This window comes from Apteryx mantelli, chromosome 1, assembly GCF_036417845.1.
Source record: "Apteryx mantelli isolate bAptMan1 chromosome 1, bAptMan1.hap1, whole genome shotgun sequence".
Classification (NCBI taxonomy): Eukaryota; Metazoa; Chordata; class Aves; order Apterygiformes; family Apterygidae; genus Apteryx; species Apteryx mantelli.
In genome coordinates, this window is record NC_089978.1 from 214,965,707 (window position 1) to 214,987,730 (window position 22,024).

At 44.4% G+C, this 22,024-nt stretch overlaps 1 protein-coding gene across 1 annotated transcript in view; it reads left to right on the forward strand.

The window, feature by feature from the left end:
• The window catches only part of FRMD4A (FERM domain containing 4A), a 153,417-nt gene that overhangs the window by 46,151 nt on the left and 85,242 nt on the right, over window positions 1-22,024 (forward strand). Inside the window, exons 3-4 of the mRNA XM_067317001.1 lie at window positions 3,835-3,929; window positions 11,752-11,844. Of these exons, the coding sequence (XP_067173102.1) occupies window positions 3,835-3,929; window positions 11,752-11,844 (188 nt within the window). The remainder of the gene's footprint in view (window positions 1-3,834; window positions 3,930-11,751; window positions 11,845-22,024) is intronic.

Below are 22,024 nucleotides of genomic sequence, written 5' to 3' on the forward strand. Positions count from 1 at the left end.
GTAATCTTGGAAGGGACTAGTAGGGCTTAAGTTCACTGCTATAATGCTCTTCAGGGACACTGGGCCAGTAACTAACCTGGCACCGCTCCAGTGCTGGGTCTGCATCTATTGTTCTTTTCCCTTATCTTGCAAGGCAAGAGTTATCCTCCCTTATCTGATGCGGCAGGCTTTGGATGAGGCCCCACAGCAAGGGCTGTGGAGATTGTGCCCCTGTCTCCATCCCTGCCAAGAACTGGGGAAGGGGAGTTGTGTTGGGAGAGAAGCAGCCACAGGGAAAACTGTCACGCCATGCTGACCAAACTCCAGGGCTTTTTCAGCTGTGAGGTCTCACTCAGCAGAGATAAGGAGTAGCATTTACTTGCAGCACTTAAAAGAGAGCTTACACACAGCACTTTGCATTTACCCATCTTGTCTGCAAGGGTGGCTGAAGGCTGGTGCTTTCAGGTCCTCCTCCTCACTTGATGCCCTGGAGCCAGATGCAGCAGTGTGTGGGGCAAGCCCCATAGTCACTGCTCCATGACATGGCTGGACATCAGGAGAAGGGGATTTTACCCCTTTTCTAGCACTCCTTATGACACTGTTGACTTGCTGAAGCTGAGGGACCCATCACTTCCCCATGTCCATGGGCAGCCTGTTTCACATCATCCATTTATTGCTCTTTTCTGCTCTCTTGTGGTATATGAAATCCCAACCTATCCCCTCCAAGTGCTGCTTCTAGGCCTGGGAAAATCCTCCTGTGTTTTAAGCACGTTTCTTCCCCACCCTTGCCCTCTCAGCTGGGACACATGGTGAGGCTGGCTGATGTCTGGCTTCCCTGCTCAGCAGCACAACTGCTCATTTATCGAATATCTGAGTCACCACAGAGCAGTGGGTGACAGGCAGTGCCAGCCACAAAGCACAGTGCCTGAAATATATGCTGTTGTGGGGCTGCCCAGATTCAGCTCCACCAATTGCCTCCACCAGTGGCCTTGGCTGCAGAGGCAATGGTGTCATTGTGCCTGCAGTTTACAGAATCATGTCAGAGCAGAAAAGCCTTTTTCTCCCCCTTACTCCTCCCCACCTCTTTCTGTCTCTGTGATGGTCATCTGAATGCAACACTGAGCACCACTCAAGGCTCTGTGTGCTGAGACAGGAGTGGAAAAGGACTTGGGCTTTTGGTCTCTGACTGGGGAGCAGGAGTGGTGGGGACCTCAAGCGCAGCAGTAAAGGAGCTGAATTAGATCTGTTCCTATGGCTCTAAATGATGAACATGTTTCATCATTGGAGGCCAACATGATAAAGCTCTGAGTAACCCCAAGGTACAGGGGAGGGAATGATCATGGTCCCATCATGTGCAGCAGAGTGCCTGCACCATGCTGATACAGGAATAGCAGCTCTTTAATCCACCCTGGCCTCCCATCACTGCCCCGGAGGACAACTGGGGTCTGGAGCACTAGGATTTGAAAACAGCACTATTTGGGGCAAGTGGGCACTTAGCCAGTCAAAGTCCACACTGCCGCTTGGGGGTCAGTCCTTCCATCCCCTACACCCACTCCTGGTCATGCATCCACACCCCTCCTCTTGTGCTAGCACTAGGCTGGAAAGAAATCCCTCTCTGGTGCAGAAAGAGTTCAGTCTGATCAGTTCCCTGATCAGGAAATAAGGTAACAGAGAGACATGGGCAGGGGTATGGGAAAAGCAAGACCATCTACAGCAATACAGGCTTAGGCTCTGAACCTGCACATTGGCACAGGCACAAACCCCCCTTCCTCCCTCTCCTTCACAAATTTGTCTTAGTTTGTCTGTTGTTAAGCTGAAAACTCATCTAACACCCCCAGTAAGTATATGAGCAGAGCCTACTGTAGCTCAATGCATCTGACAGTCCTAACATCCTTTTTGTCACAGTATTTGAGTACCTTATAAGCAAGGCTACAGCTTGTCCTTAAAATGTCCCAGTGAAGGAAGTTTCATCTTAACAGGTAACAGAGAGGCTGGGAACATCCATCACACTCAGGGTAATGCCAGGACAGAAGTATCTGAGGAATCCCCAAACAGACTGGTGTAGCTGGTGTGCTGTTTGCTTGAGTCCCTGAAACCATTCAGTTGCATTGCCATGGCCCTGTGCCTGGTCTGCTCAGCTCCAACTGCCATTCAGGAGCTATTTCAGGAGTCTCTGAAAGGCAATGCAACAGGTAATGTAGGCATGTCAAAGAAACTCCACCACAGTCTCACAGTGCCTGAGAAGTCTGACTTGAGAATTAAAGCGAGGCTTGTTAAGTTCCACCTAATTTGTTTTCTGCCAACTCTTCTTCCTACACAGCAACTTACATTCTGCTCAGGGACTGGTTTATGCTAGTACTGCATTTAAGCATGGCTATGGCTTCTTTCTTCCCTGGCATGACCTAGAAACCACCGCTGTGCTGGGTGCATAGAAAACAAAAAGTATAGACATTATTTTTAACTGCGGTACTCCACCAGGACATAACAGGGAGACAGAGTGGGGTGGAGGCCAGCAAAAAACATGAACACCAGAGAAGTATTTCAGGCTGCCATTTGTCTCAGGAGTGTCAAGTACTAGGACAGTGTTGAGTTTAGGGACATTCTTAAAGAGAGATTGAGAGTCTTATATATCTGTTTGGGAGTCAAATACATATCAAGTTTTTTTTCATGGAAGCTGTATTTGTATCTACAGATGGGACAGGCAATTAGGACAGCAGGGTTCCCTGGATCCTGCCACCCATTTTCTGTACAGTATCATTGAGTCACTTCATCTCTACCCAACAACAGTTTCATTGCAGGGGTAACTGACTCAGCTGCTTGACTGACTTGTTGGGGCAGCAAAGGTGGCTGAGGGCTTTATTTTCACTGAGGTCTGCAGCACAGAGATTTGTAGACCAAGTCCTTATGAACAGTCATCTGAAAATGCTGTTAGGATCTCTGGCCCCAGCTGTGTCAAAGCTGCTGTGACTATTCCTAGTTCTAGGATCTGGGACTATTACAAGCCTGTGGGATCACAGGTCACATCTACTCAGATCCCTTCTACCCCAGTTTCCTACCAGGGATAGTAAGGACAAGAGCTCTAGTATGGCCAAGGTTTGAGCAGCACAGTAGTAAACACAGAAGCTTGACAGAGCTGGTAGAAATACACAGAGGGAGAAGGTAGCATTAGACATAGAGTCAAAGGTTTTGCACAGAATGCAAAATTGGCCCATTGTAGTAACCCACAGTGCTCTGTATGTCATGAAGAGCTTCTTTGAGCTTAGCTTTTATGTTCTTACAAAGGGCATTTTGAAAGTGCATGTTACTTTTCTCTCTTTGCTTCCAAGTACCTAAATTTTATGGCACATCCTCATCCATAAATGACAAGCAATACTGAATGGGAAACTATTCTGTTTTGTAATTTACTTCTCATTTGGTCCTGTCACATCCTATCTTTTGGCACTATGTTTTTATTAGTGTTATGAGTATATATCTGTGCTGTGTGTGTGAGAGTGGGTGTCTGAAATGTGTTTGTAAAGGTTGCTGATAAAAAGTTTTAACAACTTAGATTATCAGAGAGGCATGAGTGAGCTGGTCATGGCAAATCTGAACACTGGCAGATGGTAGGTCATCTCTCTGTAGAGAAATTAAGTACTGAAGAGGCTGGAGTCACCTGTTTTTTATTATTTACCTAGGAGGGAAACTACAGCTCACTTCAAGGAGCTAATGTTGCTTGAAAATTTAGCTTGAACATCAGGGGAAACATTAAAAAAAGGCAATGGAGTACCTCCAAAGACAGCATTTCCTTCCAGAAACATGGTGCAGTTATATCAAAGTTCTCCTTTTTGATCACTTTCTTTCTTTCTTGTTTTCCAGCCAAAGCTTTTGGCGAAGGAGTTGCTTGACCTGGTGGCATCTCATTTCAACCTGAAGGAAAAAGAGTACTTTGGAATTGCATTCACAGATGAAACGTAAGTGCCATGAATGAAAGATCTGAGAGGCAACTGCAAGATCATAGGAAAACTGTGCGGAATTTCTTCCTAAGCAAAAGGACCAGCACAGAAGACCTGAGTACTCTAAGGTCCTAAAACAAAGTCCAGGGAGACAGGGCCTCACATCAGTCTTTCTTGTATTTTCTCTTCTGCAGAGTGCTGGAGGTCTCTTGCAGTGAATTAAGCACTATTGGGGGTGTACACAGACAGTAACAATCCCTTCCTAATCACATGTTCAAAGATTTCTTGTCATTTGGCATTGGCAAAAGGTTATCTTAAGCTCTCTTGGACTTAATATCCAATTGCTAGTTCAAAATTATTACCAAATTGGCAGAACTATGCAATTAAAGTTTTAATGAGTTTATTCACTCAAGCAGGTTTAAAACTAATGCTAAATCATTTCAAGGAAAGGAAAAAAAAACTCACAAAATTGTTCCGCTATTTCTGATGTTTTAGAACTGAGATTAGGGTTTCTTAAAAAAAGGAAAGAAGAAAGTGTGGTAAAGGAAGGGATTACCAAATTTAATGTGAACTAAATGATTTTTAAATATAAAATTTCCATTAAGAAAGGATTTGACCTTCACTAGAAGTCCAACAACAGTCTTGTGGCTGAGCTAAATCAAAGAATGGGACTATTACAGCACAGTCACCTCAGACAATGTTGATTGTTCACCTTGAACCCCAGGTCCTATGATTACCACAAAATTTAAGCTTTCATACCTAGACAGGACATTTCTAGGACTAGTGTTTGTAAAGGAAAGCATGAAAAGTTGAACTTCTCTTGTTTAAAAGCCAGAAGTCAAGTAGAAAATTTACACTGGATCAAGGGTCTGGCTACTATGACTACTCCTGGATTGCGACCTCTCAGCATTACTGTATAGTCCCTGTTACTTTTTTTCTGGCTACGTGTTTCCTCTCTGTAGTTAGACTGTCCTTAGCATATGGTGTGTGTCTCTTTTGGGCACCTACCATATTCCACTCCAGTTTGTGATTTTTCTGTAATAATAACTGGGATAAGAACCCACATTTATTTTGTTTTAAAAAAACAAGATTTTCAAGCCACTGTTGTGTTCCCAATATAACTGAGTCAGCAGTACCACTGTCATGAGCCAGCTCTGCTCTCCTGCTGAAGTGGCAGAGCAATGTAAATTGTCTGCTGGCATAATGATTTGGGATCAGGTAATCAGAGGCAGCTGCCTAATGTGCACTAACATACCCACATTGAACTCAGCAGCGATCGTCCCTCCAGAGCCAGTTTTCCTGGCAAGTGTCTGCCTTGGGCAGCCTGAAGGCATCTCAGGACACGGCTCCTGGTGTGGAGGGACGCTTAAAGTCAGGCACGTGCAGAACTCAGACCTAAATCAAGGGAGAGCTCAGAATCTGTGCAATCTTACTGACACGAGCAGTTCAGCACTGGGAGGAGATCTCCCACCCAACACAAATTAATAAGACTGGCCCTCAAATGAGGAAGAGCGAGAGGCATCAGCAAGTTACTGAAGCAGCAGGAGAAAATGACTGTTCACCAGGGTGTTATTTCTTATCAGACATGGTGAGTTACTCAGTGGATGCTGCATGAAGGGTGCAGGGAAGTCAAGCAGTGAAGCCAAAGTGGACAAAGGAATGAAAATGTTCTTGTGACACCCCTAACAGCACAGGTTAAAAAGAGGAAATGCATGACAGCTTCATGGGCAGAGAGGGATCTGCAACCATATAGTGACAGAGCAAGTCCTGGCTGCCAGCTGAGCTGAATGGGCACAGGATTCCCCTGGGAGTGCAAGGGATGCTCATGAGGAGGTGTCAGCAATTAGAGAGAGACCGAGAGCTCAGCCTCCCTGGTGGCCACACCAGGTTTAACACAAAGCAGTGTGAGAAAATATCTCAGTTAGCAGGAAGTGCAAGAGACTGACAGAGGTTGTCGAGCTAGCGCACAAAGCGCTGGGGGAAGCCAGGTGTAAATAATAGAATCAGGGATGTGGATGGATGCGCACTGTCTAGATGGGATTTCAAAGGGTGAGGTGAGATGGCATCCACTCACCTAGTTCATCTTCTAAAAATCTGGTCAAGATGGAGCAAGGAGTATTTAGCAGGAGCTCAGCTGGCCCAGATGAAAGATCTGGGGACACCCTCATTAAATCTAGTGAACACAATCCAACAACATACCAGTAGGTCCTAGCCAATATGAAGCTTGGTCTATAGCCCATGTGCTGCCCCATAGTGATTCCTGACCCTTACATGGAGGCTTCTTGACTGCTGTGAAAGTAACACTTACAAAGATGATTTATGCATATTTCCTTCTCAACTGTAACAAGCTCTTTTCCAGAGATGACACAAACAACAACTGTTTTATTTGACTGAACACAGCCAAAAAAGATATGTGGGGCATTGAACTGGGTCTTGGAAACAGATGTCCCATGTCACCTTGAGAAAGTCAACTGGGCTGTCTGTACCACAGATCTTAACCTGCAGTGTTAATCTGAAGTGGAAAAAAAAAATCCTTTCCTCAAAAAGTAGGAAAAACAGTCTCTTATCATATGTTTGTATAGCACTCAACATAGCCCTATAGTTTATGCTCTGAACAGAATGAACAGACCAGGCATACAATGAGAAATCCTTGAATTTTGTGATGCAGACCCTCAGAAATTTCCTCCTCTTCGCAAATAACATTTCTCGGAGTCCCAGTGTGCCTTCCGTGAGGGGACCAGCTAACACAGAATAGGCTTGGTTCATAAATGTAGTCTGAGGTTGGCTAAATTGCAAGTTTAGAAAGAAGAAAAGCCACTAAAGTATTAAATCAATTCTTCTATTTAAGAGTAAAAGCTCTATGAGAGTAATTTATTTAGAAATGATTTGGACTGGGGATTTCCATTCATTAGTTGTGCTCTATCATGACAACCCAAGAAGAAAATCAATAGGAACAACCTTTGCGTTGGCGACTTAATAGTTTCTTGTGATAATATAGGGTCATTACTGCATTCAGTGTGACTAAAATTAGATTGTCAGACTATTATGGGGGAAAGAATAACGCCTCCTATTTTAATGATCATAGGAACGCTTTACGGCATTAGCCATTAACTGAGGGAGAGCACAGGTCAAAAGGGTGTCTCTGTATAGCATGTGGGGCCAAGCTCCAACACAGATGTAAAGCCAGAAAACCTATATATTGCTTGATGATGAATTAAAAGGAATCAGGAAAGCGCCTTTTTCCAGTTCAGCTTAGTATGAATCTCCGTTAAGCATCTTTCCCCTTGGCGTCAGCACTTCCAGCATTCATTGAGAGCAAGTGGCCAGAATTCCCTTTCTGTTCACTACAGAAGGAACCATTTGAGCCACAGACAGGTTTTCATGTCCTTTGCTTGTCCTTAGACATGAGTCACCTGCTCCATGGAGAACTCCCAACTTTTGCATCCCACTGCTCCCCCTTTCCATGGGCCCAACCAAAAGCAGAAATGCTCATCCAAAGCCTTTCAATGATGCTTCTCGTCCATCACCAGAGCAGAAACTGCAGAGCAGCTAGCTAATACATAGGATAAAAACTGCAAGGAACTGAAGCTCTGAAACACCAGTGCAGACCCCCAACCTGTTGTCTCCCTGCACTACAACAGTCCTTTTCAGCCATCTGGTACTGGCCCATGTCAGAGCTTAGGCTGTGAATGATGCCATTATTATTTGTGTTACACTTGTGCTAGAGTCTGTACTAACATGATAAGGTAAAGACAGAGAATGTTTGTATTCAGCCCCAGATCCTGTGGATAAGGGGAAGGCACAGAAGTGTACAAGAAGAGGGAGAGCAGAGTACCACTCTTCCCTGGAATACTCTCCCGGCCTCCAGGAATTGGATGGGTGACTTATTCCTGCCCTGCAGCAATGTGGCAGAGCCAGAACTAGGTACCAAGTGTCCCGTGTCCTCGTTGAACAGCCTGTCCAATGGACGGTGCAGTTCTCTAGAATAATGTCCTGCGCTGGTATTAAACTAGTTCCTTTGTCACCAAGTCCTTCATTTTGAAAAATCTGTTTCGTTAATCTCATATAGTTTCCAGAACCTTGTGGTCCCTTCCAAAAATATTTCCATTGATGGATTTAGACCTTAAATAAGCAAATCCACATGCTTATTTTTAAAGTTTTGTTTGTTTCTGTAGTGGTTGATGGAAATGTAAAATAGCATATATGGTTTCCATTATGTGAATTGGTCTTTCTCAACATTCAGTTCAATGTGAGTTGGTTTATTGGTCCAAGTATCTGTATAAAACACAAATAAATGTGAATCTACTTTTCAGAAATCTGGACATTAACCAGTAAATCTGTATAAACAGATCCACCTGGAGGCAAAGTACTCACTGACATACCACTCTGCACAGAAAGCCCTGATAAAAGAAAACAGAAACTACTGCATGCAATCAACAATACCAACCCGGGGCACCAAAATCCATACTCAGTCTATAACCTAAATGGACCCAGTTTCTGTTTGCTAAAAGCAATTATGTATTTGTTATTGACACACCAGTTTAACTGCCAACATGGGCACAACGAACAGTGAAAAATTATCTGGCTTTCAATATTCAGCCTCCCCGTAGGTCACTCAAAACTGTTTGCACCATTATTTGTTAATACACTGATGTAAATACCAGATGAACAAATCAATGGAGATAATGACACTGCCTAAATGGGTCCATGAAAACTGCCAAGATTACTACATGCCTAGGACTATATGCGCAAACATTTTACTCTCTTATATGGGATTGCACTCTGTGAATAGTCCTGCTGAAGACAGCAAGACAGCTTCCAGAGCAAAGTGTTTTGTGGCATAACGGCATTGGAGTTTGGCTCCCGATAGACAACATTCACTGGCAGATACCAGTGACTGTTCACTGCTGCTGTTCTCTAAATGCCATACATACATGCTTGAAAACAAGGGAGTTAGGTGACAATCTGCAGTGCAAAAGCCCTCAGTGATGAAAGATTGTAAGTGGTAATTGAGTACAGTGAGCAGTTAGCTCCTGGCAGTGATTTAAGTGACCTTCCTCCTCTGAAGGAGCTCTGGATTTAAGCTCATTGCAGATAGAAGTAACAAAAATCTTCAGCCCAAAAACTCAGTGGAAAGTTAACTGTGGTGTTCAGTATGCACACCCATGTATGTGTGCAATGACATGCACATGTAACCTGGTATACATATGTACAGATACATATATTCTTTCTGTACTGATTATATCAGAATGAGATACAAGTTTCCAAAGTTAAGATGCAGCGAGCATGAAAAGAACAAATCTTTTCAAAATAAGAAATAAAATGAAATGAATTACTGTTTTCTGCACTGTGGCTTCTAAACCCTTCATTGCACATGTAAGGCAAAACCAGACATTTCTGTTGAATAAACATAGATGTAAACTGTAAGTCCATTGTCAACAAATCGGTCTCAGTGGGAAACGGTTTGTAATGCCATCAGCTGCTAGTGGCTGCTACTTCGGTGACACAAATGCAGCTGGACAGGTTTCAGATAGGATGTCAGGCTTAGTGTGGCTTTTCCTTGCTCTGACAGTGTTTCATACCTTGGTCTAAATGGATAAAGGCTCATTTTGTACTTTGGCTAGGAACGGGTGAGCATGTCTAGTTTCAATCCCCATGCACATTGTGGCCTTCAAAGTTAATTTCTGCCTTTCTGAATCCCCTTTAAGAGAAATGTAATGGGACCTTGGGACAAAAAAAGTGGTCAATAGGAAAAAGGCCAGACCTCAAGAAGGGAAATGCAGCCAGAAGTGTAGACGCCTCCAATTTTTGTGTGCCCAGGCTAGGATTCTTCTAAGGGGGTTCATTTTCTGACAACTCAGAGCATCTGTCTTCTAAAAACCAGGCCTTGTTAAAGCACGCACTTGTGCTGAGCAACAGGGCACAATGCAGTAGGTTTGTGTGCCTCTAACACACAGTTCAGGCTGCCCTCTACCTAGAGGAAAAAAATAAAGAAAAAAAATGGTTAAAAATACTTTACGTAGAGAAAAAAGTTACTAAAAAGTTAAAAAAATAGGGTTTTTTTGTCTACACCAAAAAGAAGTCTAAGAAAAGTTTGAAAAGTCTCCAGCTCCACAAATCTCACTTGTACCTAGTTGAGATGTGGAAGGAATGATGGGCCACAGAAAATTGATGCAAAGGCTGTTTAGACTGAGCACCTGACTTTTACATGGCAAAAATGGATATGAGATGGTTTCTTTATAAATGCCGGATCCTGAACTCACTGGAGTGATAAGTGAAGCTCACAAGTCATTTTAAATCCCTTAGACAGTGCAAAAACTGGCATGCTACACCAAAGGCTGGCAAGCACGATGTCCCCTTTGGTGTCCTGGATAGCCCAGAGCTGTCTGAGTTTGCAGATCCCTGAGCTACCAACCCATTTCAGCATTGTATAAGCCAGGGCAGCTGTACAGAAAATCAAATTGAACCCAGGTGATTCAAAGCCTCCTGAAACTGCTACTTTCCCCTTTATTTATTTTTCTAGAAAAGAAGGGGTGGGGAAACTGCAAACATGGTTAAATTGCTAAATAGCTGTTGTTGCTTAGTTTCCAAGGCAGTTTCTCAGTTACCCAAAGCACATGCGATGCTAAGGAGTAATGGGCAGATCTTTGTGAAAGCTGAGTGTGTTTGCTGACAGGGTGCATTTCTAAGGCTTGTGGCAACCCTAGAACTTAATTTAACACTGTTTTTAAACACAGCTTTTTTTTCATTTTTGGTGAAATGATTAATCTTGAGGATTAGCATGAACCAGTGAATAGACATTGGAATAGAGCTCAGAACATCTGAATTCCATTTCCTGCTTTATTTGCTGCATGATTCCCCCCCAAATCACTTTAACTCTCTCTCCCTTTGCTTGCCTAGACAGCAAAGCGCTGAAGGCAAGGCTGCTTCTCCCTTTGGATGAAATCTGGTCTGACTGAAATCAATAGCAAAATGTCCACAGGATGCAATTCTAGCACCACTCAAGGCAGTGGCAAAATTCCTGCTGACTTCAGTGGGGCCTGAATTTCACCCTATGTATTTCCACAATGTATAATTTAATGGAGCCTTTATCTCAGCTGGGGAGTGAGATGCCACTGCAACACAAATAATGGTATTTATAAAATACCACACACACACAGGGTGGTTTACAGTGTGTGGAACGTGACAAAGAACAGAGCTCCTGTCCAGGAAAGCTTACAGCAGCAAGGCATAAATGGATAAATCGTAGGAGAAAATAATAGCGACAGGTACCATCCAGGCAAAAGAAGAGCAGCATGTGGTAATTGGTGCTGGAACGCTTCATGGAGCAGCTGTTTTTCAGGAGCTCTCTGAAGGAGGAAAAGCAAGGCTTGGCAAACCTAGAGAGGCTATTCCAGGCATGAGGGTGGTAAATAAACTGTCTGAGGCTGTATACAGCTGGGTTTAGCCTTGAGTGAAGTATTGCAGGCATTGTGGTAACTATTAACAATAAGGATTTTTAATGAAAATCTTGACAGACTTTTAATGATGCATCTGCTCCAGGGGGCGGTAATAAAAGGTGAAGCTCTTAACATTTTGTTCTGTCCTGTCTGCTCTGTGTTGCCAGCTTTCACTCTGACAGATTGAACTTTAGCTCTTCGATTCTCATACTGAAAGGTTGCCAGGATGATATCGCTTCTGTTCCTCAAACATTTACTGGGTGTTTTTCAAATATCATGCAATAACCAAGGGCAAATAGCATGCATTTCAGTTCATCTTTTTTAACACCTCAGACCTCATTGCAGTGAGTAGCAAGAAACCTCTTTACTGCTGGGCTCATAACTGTCTCCTCTCTTATCAGGGGACACTTGAACTGGCTTCAGCTGGACCGCAGAGTGCTGGAACATGACTTCCCCAAAAAGTCAGGACCGGTTGTTTTGTACTTTTGTGTCAGGTAAGTGCGTGATAGCAAGCCATTCCTATGGGACACACCTACAAATGACCTGTTCCCTAGAGGTCAAGAAACGAGGTTGTCCAGTTCTCATGTTATAGAAATGCCTGTAGACAAAATAATACTTTTATGGCTGTTCCTTTTGAGCTCTTCAGCTTTGAAAACTCCTCCCACACATGTGTAAATTAGTCGTAGCCACAGGAACACCCGTAGCTGCACAGAGGGAAACTGTGCATGAGGAAAGATCAGACGTTATGTCTTTCACGGATTTAAATTTTTATTTGCGGGTTTTGAACACTCTTAGAAGGTCCAAGCTTGGCAGGGCTGCAGAACAAAAGCCTCTTTCTGCCAGCATAACCAATTTGAACCAGCCACCTGGAGGAAAAATACTCACTTCCTCTTTGGTGAGCCATACATTTCCCCTGGATTTTGCCCAGGGTGTGTGTTATGTCAGTGACCAAATTAATCCCAGTATAAATCTGTCACGCTTGCATTCTGGATTCAACCACACAATGGCATAATGAATTATCTGCAATAGCAAATGATGGCATTTTCTGGCAACCAGTTGGCTTATGTATGTGCATAGGACACATTTGTAGACTGGACTGGACCAGACTAGAAAGCTTTTATTGAAGATTGTCCAGTTTTGGAGAATTTTTCTGCATTTGGGAATTTTGCAAGGAACTGTCAGCATCTGGGAGCTGCTGGAATGCTGTCAGTGCTCTTGTGTACACAGCATCGCTGCCTTCAAGGGAGATATTTTTTGAGAACACAAATTTGTTCTTGCAGCTTTAAAAGACCCGGAAGGAGCCTGGGGGTTGGGATGGCATATGTACAAAATTAAGCTGGGGGTTTTGACTTACTTTTAATGGATAGCTCATGTCTAGAACTGGCCAGTGAAGTGATACTGTGCCTTTTTCTGTTAGCCTTTCCACTCCAGTGTTATGTTACATCTGACATCACTCTCATTCATTCCATAGTATCCACAAAAAACGAAGACTTACTTTTGAGTTTCTTCCCTAAGTGCGGCTTTTTTTCCCTGCACAGTGATTGTCATTCATGTAACTTCCATTACAAGGGAAGCTTTTCAAGAGAAGAGAGTCTTTGTTCTGTTAGGTCCCTATATTTAGCAGTAGATTTATCTTAGGACAAATCAAGGTTGCATGGAGCCCCCATGACTCAAGATCTGGTGTGGTGTCTCCCAAGAAAGTAGGTTATTCTACCTGTGACGTTTCAGGTGCTTTGAACTATAAAGATAGATACAGAGCTGAACATTTCCAGTGTATATGATCCAGATCCACCTGAGTTTAGAACCAGACAAAATTGTTGGTGCTTTTCTCCAAAAGAGTTTAACTTTTAAGCAAATAAAGGCATTAGAAAAAATACCTCATTAAGAACACAGCAGCTCTGTTATCAAGCATCTTGCCTAAGGGCCAAATTGCTAGAGCAGGGATCCCACAGAAAGCAGGGAGAGCTCTGAAAAACAAGAGCTAAGTAGAGATTTTAGCAGTGGAACTGCGATGTGTAAGACCCAGTGCTACTGAGCTACTCTCATGTTCATTTCAGGGATGACTCAATGAGCTTAAATATTGCCCTTTGTATTGTTTTATGAGAGCTGGCAACAGAGTGGAGACAAAAAGTCATTCTAGCAATATCTTAGACAAGGAATATCTTAGGACTATTGATCCATACAACAGTTTAGTAAATGAGTAAATGAGTGACCTCTCCCATTCTGGAATCATAATCCATAGGGGAAATCCATAGGGGAAAAGTCAGCATTCAGTGGCTGAAAAGAGGAAGCGTGAAAAAAAGACTGACTAGGGGATTATACTCTCTTTTGTGGTAGTAATGAGTGGATTGTCACACTGCATTACAGTCTGAAATGGATTGGAAGGCCAGATGCCTCAAGAGTGAAGAACGGGCATTAACTCACCTTGGCTTTTTCTACTGGTTTTCTTCCCCTGTGGGTGCCAGATGCCAGCAAGAAGCTGCAACAGTTTTCCAGCATGTAACAAGCTCCCATGTCCGTCCCCAAATCCGATCTGAGCAGAAGGCCTTTGAAGAAGAAACCATCTCCAGCCAGCTGGCTGAAGTTGGAAAGGCCACACATATCTATTACCCAGCAGTTTGAGTTCTGGTTTGGGAACTAAAGCAAGGGCTGAAGAAAGGGATGTGAAGAGACCCATAGCTGGGGTTGTATTTTGATGGTCTGAGAGTGCACAACGGTTTAGGGAGCCATCCATACCAGCAGCAGAAGGCTCCCTTCCCCCTGCTGCCATGAGGTGGGAAGCAGAGATAACTAGTTCTTTTCCTTAGATATCTACATATGTGCTAATTTTTAAGGGATGTGGTGCCCTTACATCTATTGTATCATTGGCAAAGGGCTGCTTGTGTTTGCAGATACATTTCTTGCACTACCTCTTTCAAGAATTTCAGCAGAAAAAGCTTAGATTGGCGCTGGGGGTCCTAACTGGGGGGATAGTAATACAAGTAACTGTATGTGCCAGATGTTCATTACAGAGAAATCTGTTTACTGAATCAGGATTTAGGAATCATGTGGGTTTTTCCTCTAGTCTAAGTAAATGTACAGTTGAACCACACTGGGTAACTACTGAAGATATGAAGCTTCAGGCAAGAACAGCAAATGGTAGTTCTTGTGGAGAGGAAGCTATGGAAGAACTATTTTATCTTTTATGTGACCATCAAACTGTTTTTACCCTTCAAATGCCTGCAGCAGTGTTGATGGGCAACCAGCCCACCAAATACGCCATGCTATTTAGATTGCTCTAAATGTACATTTAAAGGGCAGCATGCCTTTTAAGCAAAGGTTTGTTGGAGGGACTGTTTGCAAATAGGATGTTTCACAGACTTTGCAAAGTGAATTTTTCCTCCCTTATTTAACTCTCTGTAGCACTGCTGAAGCTATTTCGTAGTGTTTCGTCACACATTTCCTTGGGGCTGGACATTGTCTAGCATTGATGTCCAGTGTCTTCTGTAATAAAAGACCAAAGACTTCACAGAGCTCTATGAAAGAAGGAGGAATTTATAAGGATGTTCTTAGTATTGGTTCAGAAGGAATCATTTTTGCCCTTGTACACTTACACAGCTACCACTGAAACCTCTGTCTTTAGGATCTTATAGTGCTTCTTTGGAAGCTTTCCACTGAGAACAGCATAGAAATCTAGGAAGCAATCAGAATTGCTTGGGCAGATGTGAACTGCCCTATGGCTATTCTTGTGCAATATTATTTTATGAGACTCTTTGCTAATATCCATGTATATAGCATTAAAGCTATACATGAAAGCAAGAGGGACTGTCATGTGTCTTCCAGGAGAGGTGGGACATCTGGCAACAGGACAGGAGTGATATTAGTTCTCATCTTAGAAATAGTTTCCCGTATGGCTTTCTAAAGCCCTGGCCACTTCACTGTAGGTGAAACTCATTCCCTGCCTCAGAGGGTCTACAGCACAGATACAACAAGTCAGATGAGTGTCACAACTAAAGCCCAGGAGAAGGAAAGGATAGAGGTGAAAGAAGGAGGGTTGCTTGGTTAGTTGACCTTACAGGGGTGTTTTGAGACCAGAAGAGGACAGTGAAATTGTACATTATGAAATAAGCTGCATGGCAAAAGGCAGGAACCCAAGTGAGGTGCGGAAATCCAGAGAGCAAGGAGGTCGGAGGAAAACACAGAGCAAGCCGGGGCTTCCAATAAAAGTTGTCATGCTTTCAACAGGGAAGGGAAAGTGCAGCAGCATTTTGGTCCAACTCCGATGGGCAGGGGAAAGAAGGCAAAGCTACTCCCTTGGCGGAAATCTTTGAGGTGTGAGAGGACCAGAGCACAGGCAAGCTGTTCATAGAAAGCAAAGTAGGCCTGGCTTTGCAGTTGGTCTCATCCTCAAGCAATGACCTTGAAGGATTAGCAATTCCTGGCTAGAGAACAGCCAGCATGGGACTGATCTTTTTACCTTCCAGATGTTTATCGTGCTGTTAATTTATATGAACAAGCTCAGTGAATAGCATTCACTTCACCAGTACATCTTTTCCCAGAAATGAATATACCTGTTCTCAGGGCGGTTCCACCAGCTAATCATTGATAACTCACTACAGAAGTCGTCACACTGAATCAAAACATCTTTCATGTGGAAGGGCTTTTCCTCCAAAAAGGCATTAAAAAAAAAAATCCTCAACATTCAAATACACTGTGGGGCAGAGTTCGTATCTACGGCTCAGTGGTATTCCCACAGAGGAATGTATGTGTCCAACAATGTCTGGCATGTGTTTGTACACACTGGATTTGTTGAAGACAGCATGGGAGCCATACAGGCTCTAGACTCAATACTGAGGCCAGACCCTTTACCAGGTTACCAGTTACTACAGAACAAAATGGCCTTAAATAAGAGAACAGCACTGAAACACAGACTGCAAAGCTCACGTATGTCATTACTTGCCTTAACCTGAAAAAACGTAGCTCTGTGAGCACTGGCAGCAGCCCTGGTCTGAGGCAGGGACAGATATCTGAGACAGGACTCATCACACTAAGCTTGAGATGTTTACCTGGTAGACTGCTCCATGTCAGAGCTAGTTAGCACAGCCTCCTTGTACAATCCTTGGAGACAAACAGGCACTTTTCAGGCATAATTCACATGACCTGTTATAGATCACTGCTTTCAGATTCAATGAGCTGCAGTCTAAAATAGCCTATCTCTCTTCCCTGACCTTAGACTCTGGCTCAGATGCAGGTACATTGTAGCTACCTACCTTTCACCTGATGAATCCCCTCCACATGCATCAAGGGCAGCCTACACAATAAGATTATTATTTCAAACAGGGCCAGCTCAGCCAGGGTTAAGGAAGCATTCCCCATCTACCGGACTTTGCCTGACTACCTGACTGAAATTGAACCACATTTCAGTTGCTAATGAGGCCTTAGACTACTTTAAGCCCTCCTTTATATCCAGTCTTTAAACCAATATATTCCTTTAGAAAAGGACTAATCTTAAAAAATAAAAGGAACACTAGTCTATTTGGGAGCAGCTGTCCCTAAAAGCAAGAGAGTGGTTACTAATATGGCATTGTTCTTAGGGCTGGATGGACCTTGCAACTTGTTGCTGAAACACATCACCGCCTCCCATGCTGGCCAGAAGAAAAAACAGGGCATAGTTTCATGGGATGCTGCTCCCAACTTGCCCAAGTCACTCTTGCAGCAATGCCAGAACACAGTGTGTGTGCCATTCACTTCTACTCAGCTTTGCTTGTCTCAGAGAAATTAGATTAGGGGGTGGTGTTGACAGCAGCCTGCTGTGGCAGGAAGAGCTGAATAGAACCACACTAAATTAACCAGAGCAATTTATTTGTCTCACATGTAAAGGGCTGTGTTTCTCTATCCCTGGTTTTCCACACTAGAGACAGGTATGTGGTGCTCCACCATTTTGTTCCAGGCAGGGAATGAGGGGGATGGATTAGCTGCAGTGGTCTTTGAATACATTCCTGAGGAAAGCTGCTTGGGACGAGGGAAAGCTGTCAGAAAGATGATGTCAAGGTGAGGGAAGAGAGCTGGTAGTAGAAGCATCCTTCCCTCAGATCACCAGTTTACTCTCTCTTGAGGGAGAGGAAGTAGCACTCTCTCCACCCATGGTGTGAAACACGAGTTTCCAGGAACTGGGGAGAGAGGCATGAGTGGATTATCAAATATGTCAATTCTGTAGTCAGGGGAGAGAGAGAGAAGTGACAAGGTTTTCTCCCAGCCATGGATATACTTCATCCCAGTTGTTCATCCCATCTCCCACCCAGGAGAAGATGCTAGGAAAACATCATAGGTAGCTCTAATCCTTTACTCTTCCCAAGTGCTCTTGGCCACTGTCAGAGACAGGATGCTGGACTAGATGGTTTGACCCATGATGGCTGTTTTATATGTTCTCTTTTGCTGACAATGAGGAGAGGTCTCAGGTGCAGCTAGGTCCTGCACATGCTTAAGGGACGAAGGCCTGACCAGCACCACTGAGCTCAGGCAAGTCCACTGGCCAGACCTGGACAAGATGTGCTCTCTCCTTCCCGTATAAGGAGCCAGGAGCCCACCCTTCTCTCACTCCCTAACACCATAGCAGGCCCCTCTGCATAGGGAGCTGAGGAAGACAGTGCGGGACCCTGCTTTACTGCAGGGGCTTGATCACCCCAGAAGAATTCAGGGAATGGCCCTGAGACATTGCAGCACCCCAGGGTGCTCCTCAACCTTGTGGCCTGCTGCTCTCCCTCTGCTCTGTGAGCTTCTTCCAGCTATGCTGTCGCCCCCACCTGCTCTCACTGCCACCCTAGCAGTGAGCCAGTAACTACCTGCATCCAGCACCCAGGCAGCTTACTCTCAGTTGAGAGGGGACAAAGAGGCCTCTCCCACTCACATTGTATCTCTACAACTCCATACACTGCAGGGATGCTGTAGAAACAATACTAAAAATCAGAACATTAGATCTGCATAGTCAACCCAGCCCAACAAGGCTGCTTTCAGCGGTTCCTCTGAGCTGCTCCATCGCCGAAGTCCAGCAAGGCTGTGCCATAAGGCCAGTCTCTTTGTACAGCATTTGTTTTGCTGGTGGGTGTGCATCAGCATCAGTATGTAGTCTAAGGGGGAAGATTTCAAAAGCCAGCAGCCCTGCGAATCCCCTCCTCCCACCCAGCCAGAGTGTATAAATACAGTCGCTCAGACCTTGTTTGTGCTGGAAGAAAAGGCTCCCTGCAGACAATTTATTGCAGCCTTCTCAGGGTGGCCCCCTGCTCTGTTCACCAGGGGGAAGGTGTAATAAATTGCCTGCGGGGAGGCTTTGCTCCTTCGAGTCTCTTTAGAGATATGAGAAACTTCTGTCCAGACGGAAGATTTACTTGTGTGAAAACTGACCTTTGCTTGAGGAAGGGAACTAATGGGGCTCTGCTACTTAGCACACAGCTCTGAGCTGAGCCATCCATTACACACACATCTTAATAGCAGTCTGGCTCTTGAGTCCCATAACATCATTTCTGTTTTCTGCTTAACTGGGAATATATTTGTATAAGTGAGCTGTGTTTAGAGAAGGAGATAAGTTATTTTTCCTTTGCATTCAGCTACCTGAGGGGGAAGAAAAAGCAGCACTCTAAAAATTTGTTATTTTGAGCCACATTTTAAATGCCTTGAGGCTGGCAGCACTGTCTTGTCTAATTTTAGGAAGCATTTAAACAGCATGATAGACACTATGCAGAAATGATGGATGCTGTCAGTGTAAGATTTGTACCTAATTTGGATCAAGCAGCAACACCTAAGTTAATGCCTACACACAGATTCTCTGACTGGGTCAAAACCATACAGACATTATTTCCATTTTCATTGCAACTTGTGCATTTATATCTTACACCAGTGGGAGTGATTTGCTGTCACCAGTGAAGCAAGCAGAAAGGTCTGTTATGGGGGTGCCCCATGAAAACAGGATTGAAAGAAGTGCTGAAGGGGTAGATCCAGTAAGTTAGTAAACCCCAGACCAGCTTTCAAAGCTGAATTATACCTCTATGTGCTGCCTACCACACGGTGAATGGCTGAAGCATGGCATGGGAACCAGAGCACCTGGGTGGTATTTTGGGTGCTCTGGATCACACTCTCCACTACCTTGCAGCATGTTTGTCTTCTTCCAGAGATGGATTTACAGCCGCTCTGCACAGCTACATGAAGTCACGGGGATGAGAGGTGGCATGATACTGGCTGGTCAAAGAGTGAAAAATGGACCTTTTTAAACAAATGCCTGTGCTCTGAATAGCTTTGACTGGCCAACTTTTAATGCAAAATGCCTACGGTCCTACTGCCTACTTGAGAAGCGGTTGCTTTAATGGCATTGAAAGTATGTTTGGAGGCTGATTTCTATTCTTAAAATGGTTCAAGATCCTCAGATGAAAGACATACCACAGATATTTTGTGATGGTGTTAGGCAAGACAGAGCACCCAGCAGTCAATCTCTAATAGCTGAGATGTCACTGTTGGTAAGGATCAAAGAATACCCAAAGAGCTGGGATGGAGCTCAAGACTGTGTGAGGAAATTCCCCTTCAGTTGTGTTGTAAGCTGGCTGAGGGAGAGGAGGGGAAGAAGGCAATATGTTAGTGTGATCTGGTCACTGGTCTTTCCTCACACTTGGGACAAGTAACCACCCACTCCAAACCAAGGGGAGCTGCAACAGCTTTTTTCACAAAGCTGCACTTCCTTTGCAAACTAGACTCCCGGAGCATTGCAGGGGTGGAATGATTTGCATAATATATTGAGTTGACTGCTGCTCTGATGGCTACGTCAGGCCTGGTCTCCACCTGATGTGAATGAAGAGGACTCACTGTACTGGAGTCAGTGCCTTTCCATGTGATGCTTGATGTTGTACCCCAACATCAGGGAGGAACATGCCTGTATTACCACCCTGATTCCTTTCCTTCTCTGTGTTGGTACTGGAGCACTTAGTGATTTGCAAAAATTCCCAGGATATGTAGCTTGGGAGAGTGTTGGGTCCTATACAGTCCAAAGTAGATCACTTAATATTTTGCAGGTGGAGAAGGTGAAGCACAGGAATGAATAAATATCCTCAAACCACATGGTTTTAAGAAAAATGAATGGGCAGCTGGAAAATGTGCAAGCAGCTTCACAGCACAGTGCAGACAGTAGGAGAGAGGGAGGAGGCCCAGGTTAAATAATAGCCACAGCTTTGTCAGCTGCAATTCCTCATCCTCCTGGAATCACATTCCTCTCCAGCATCTGCAGCTTCCCTGCCATGAGGTAACAGTAGACACAGGTCTCTCTTGCTGCATCCCATCCTCTGCATACCAACACGGACATCTCCAGCATCAGCTCTGATATCTCATGCTGAGTGAGGGGGGCTTGAGCATGGGACAAGCACAGGATACAGGGTATGGGATCGAAATTAAAGTGAACACAGCATGGAGGTAAATGGAGCTTTTTAGCATCTCTGATTTTCATTCCTGGCTGATTACTTAATAGGCCAACTATTTAGCATGACCATTGTCTGCTTTAAGTGTCAGCGCATAAAGTGCACACACATAACTATTAGCAAACAGGGATGGAACATAAAAGCAGCTGTGCAACCGGAGCTGTTCAGAATACTCATTTAGCACGAAACACTGGACATAATGACATCTGCATTTAAGTCCATTATACTGATGTATGTGATTTTTCTTTTCCTGGTTAGCAAATGGCCTCATATTTTTCAAATTATCCACTGAGGTTTTAAATGACATGGTAGGGGATAATAAGGCAGACCCCAGGATGGATGAGGCAAAAAGGGGTCTTCTCCTTTATCCATTGCTTTGTAATAATGAACTAAGGGACCATCCATTGACAGAGCTGCTGAGCTCTGCTGACAGCTCTGTTCTGCATCCTAACCAGAATGGAGGCAGCCTTATGGGAACAGCGTGGGAGCCTCCTCTGCCCATTTCAGAGTACTCTCTCCTGGGGTCTAAGTGTATTTCCTACGTAGGGCAGGAGGAAGCACCGAGAAAGATCACTACACATCAAAACCAAAATCTTTTTGCTTCATTTTAACATTTTCCACGAAATGCAGTTTTATCTTTTTTTGCCTTTTTCCCAGCAAAAATAATGTTTTCACCAGGGCAGAGGAGAACCACTTGATTTTGTTTTTCTGGGATTTTTTTCCCCCTTTCCCATTTGTAATGGACCCAAGAGGGGCATTTTGTCTCCCTGAATGGAAGTGGTATCACAGGCCTGGAGGGAAGCAACACCCCTTGCCAATACTTTGCCCCTAACTCCTGTCCTTTGGAAGAAACGGGCATTCACCCACAAATGAGTCCCATGCTGTTATCGGTCACAGTCACCTGGATCAGCAACAAACGCACTCAGTGCCAACCCCGGTCCCCGCAGCCTCAGCCTCCCCATTGCTGCCAGGTGCTGCTCCCCTCTGTTTTGGCCAGCCCTATTGCACAGCGCTGTACCAGCATGCTGGGGCCACATGCTCAGCCATCCCCCTCGCCCAGCCACCTCCTGTGCCCCCGTGGCCACCCCACTGCCTTCTCCTGAGAGCATCAGGACTTCTGAAGAGTCAGGCATGAGAGGATGGTAACAAGAGAGGGCTTTGTCATGTCCTCTCCTGGTCAGGACTCTCTGGAAGGCAGAGGACCTTTGTCCTTGTCAGGGCTCCAGTTTCAATGACAAGC